General features: G+C 42.4%; 1 protein-coding gene across 1 annotated transcript; it reads right to left on the reverse strand.

The window, feature by feature from the left end:
• Nucleotides 1–219: 219 nt before the first annotated feature.
• LOC149223875 (uncharacterized) lies at nucleotides 220–2,385 on the reverse strand. The gene is made up of 2 exons (XM_089388027.1): nucleotides 1,238–2,385; nucleotides 220–454 (listed from the first exon to the last, which is right to left on the reverse strand). Exons 1-2 carry the CDS (start codon nucleotides 2,383–2,385, stop codon nucleotides 220–222), a joined length of 1,383 nt encoding a protein of 460 aa, XP_089244153.1.
• Nucleotides 2,386–2,793: the final 408 nt, after the last annotated feature.

Below are 2,793 nucleotides of genomic sequence, written 5' to 3' on the forward strand. Positions count from 1 at the left end.
GGAAATTACATTCTGTAGATGCTGGTGCATATGCAGTGCATGATTATAAACCATGTATAAACAATATTGTTGCCTTTGATACACGTAGGGGGCAAAAATAAATAGAAAACAAAACTATGAGTCATATGATAAACAAACTGTTATCATGTTCAAAGACAATATATACAATCAAAAAAGGCTTGAGCATGTTCAAAAACATAACTAGAAAAATATCATGAATTAAACATGTAGTTCCATAAAAGGCCGATGATAATATTGATAGAAAGCATCCCCATTCTCTTCTCTAATCACCCAGAAGCCCAACTCCCCGATCGCAGCCTCTTTGGATGGGTTGTCGGCAGCTCCGTTCTGCTCCTTGTAAATATGTGAGCAAGTAAATGTGTCAAAATATGAGATCAATCTCAATGTCTCTTCCAAGATGTGCATTAATGCATATGTAGAACATCTAGTTTTCCTGTTCAGCCAATCACAAATAATTTTAGAGTCCCCAAAAAGTTGTAAATCTGTGCAGTTTTTCTCCAAGGCGAATTGTATGAGATGTTTTGCGGCAAGGAGCTCAGCTGAGTTGTTTGTGCATCTGTGGAGTCCTATGAGCATGCTGTAAGAATGATGATGGGATAAGTGAAGTATAGCCCCCCCTCCATAGCCTTGCTCTTGAGCTGCACCATAAAAAAAAGCCCAAGGTTTGTTGAAGTTTATTTGTAGAGGAGAGGGATTGCGCCGATTACTGGGGGGAGGATCATCCGGAATGAGGGAGAAATCAGCCATGAATTTAGTTGCCAGTACAGCCCAGTTTGGCACTAAGTCTTTAAAAATGATGCGGTTCCTAGCAATCCATATTGTCCAGCAGATCAGAAGGGGTAGGTTCCGAAGCTTTTGAGATGAGGAAGTGTAATACTAGGTTTGCCAAGCTGCAAGTATAGAATTTCCAGCCCAGATTGCAGAGGGTGTAATGGGCTGTAGGATAAGTTTCCACAGGTTACATATTGCTGTACATTCTAAAAATAGGTGAGAAGTGGACTCATTTGCCTGCTTGCAGAAGCTGCACCAATGGGGACCATAATGTGCTCGCTTGAGGAGGTTTTCGCCAGTAGGGATTTTGTTCCGGAGGATGGTCCACATTAAGAGTCTAGATCTGGGGGGAGCCTTGAGTTTCCAAAGATGTCTCCACCAGTCAGCAAGTAGCAGAGGCTTCCTTGGCGCCGACAATGTCAAATATCCATCTTTTGGTGTGTACCTGCCATTTTTTGAAAGTGCCCATATAATCTCATCATCACCATCAAGTATACGGATGTGGGCTTCAGTGAGGGCTTGAGTGTATTCCTCCCAGTGTTGTGTCCAATTAGGAGGAATGTTTAACTGTTGTGCAGATTTCCAGGCTTGTTGAAGGAAGGTGGAATTCTCCAGGTCTGCAATTTGTGATATATAAGTGATGTTCTGTTGCTGGAGATACTGTGTGAGATCCCTGGGTAGGCGGTGCATGTCCCCACATCCCACCCATGGATCAAGGCCAATGCGAACAGTGTGCCCAGATCGAATTCTCCAGGTGATACCCTCCTTGATCAGGTTCAAAGCCTTTAGAACAACCTTCCAGATAATTGAGATGCCTGAGGTACTTAGATGGGTTCTTCTAATCCAGTCCATGATGTGCATTGGAGCGATATATTTGGCATATGTGACCCTCGTCCATAGGTTGTCTGTTGATACTAATTTCCAACCAAGTTTTGCGGCAAGTGCTAATGAGAAATCTTCTAACTTTTTTAGGCCCCAACCTCCCCATTTTTTTGGTAGGTTCAGGGCCTCCCACCTGACCCAAGCAAATATCCTACCTTGTTTGTTCCCTTGCCAAAGAAACCTACAGCAGAGGGCTTGTATTCTATTGAGAATGCCTCTGGGTATCCAAGCCAAGGACATCCAATAAACTAGGGTGGCCTCCAGGACACTTTTGATTAGAGTGAGTCTTCCAGCCCACGAAAGATATTTGAGGTACCATGTATTAAGTCTTTTCTCCATCTTGGAGATGAGCCAAGTCCAGTCAGCAATTTTGTATCCCAGTGGCTTCAACTTGTACCCCAGATATTTTAAACCATCAGCTAATTGCAGCTGAGTGAAGTGGAAACGCTGAAGTGCAAAATATATCTCGTGCGGAGTACATTCAGCTGCTGTTAATGTGGACTTGCTGTCATTTATGATCATACCTGTTGCCACTTGGAAGAGGGTGAAATTTTCCTTGATGATACTAATGTCCCCAATACTGCCATTGATAAAAACCAGGATGTCATCTACAAAGAGAAGGTGAGCCAGGATGCAACCTTCTGTTATCTTTATACCCTTTAGTCTGCCCCTTTGATGCTCTTCTTTGATGAGATTGTTGAGACCTTCCATAACGAGCAAGAAGAGCAAAGGTGAGAGGGGACATCCCTGTCTCAGCCCCCTTTCAGAGGTAAAAAAAGGAGATGCACTTCCATTCACTAGAACACTGAAAGGGATATTAGTAATGCAACTCATGATCCATTTGATGAATAAGTAAGGGAAACCTAAATGAGTTAACAACATTCTAATATAAAGCCAATTTACTCTATCGAATGCTTTTGATAAATCGACCTTCATAATCATACCTTTGCCTCACCTTGAGTGTAAAGTATGAATTACTTCCTGAGCGGTGCCTACAGCTTCATGGATCTGTCTATCCTATAGGAAAGCGAATTGCTCCGGAGAGATATGATTAGAAAGAATAGGTTTCATCCTGTTTGCAATGATCTTAGCTATGATCTTATATATGCAGTTGCAGAG

The sequence above is a fragment of the Pinus tabuliformis genome, chromosome Q (assembly GCF_031772625.1).
Source record: "Pinus tabuliformis cultivar Carrire ecotype Pingquan chromosome Q, CPIR1, whole genome shotgun sequence".
Classification (NCBI taxonomy): Eukaryota; Viridiplantae; Streptophyta; class Pinopsida; order Pinales; family Pinaceae; genus Pinus; species Pinus tabuliformis.

Excerpts from the sequence above, each read along its gene's own strand:
- LOC149223875 (XM_089388027.1), bottom strand. The coding sequence starts at position 2,385 with ATGGAAGGTCTCAACAATCTCATCAAAGAAGAGCATCAAAGGGGCAGA. Across the intron at positions 455-1,237 it reads GCACTTTCAAAAAATGGCAG|GAAAACTAGATGTTCTACAT; the intron begins GTACACACCAAA and ends TTGGCTGAACAG.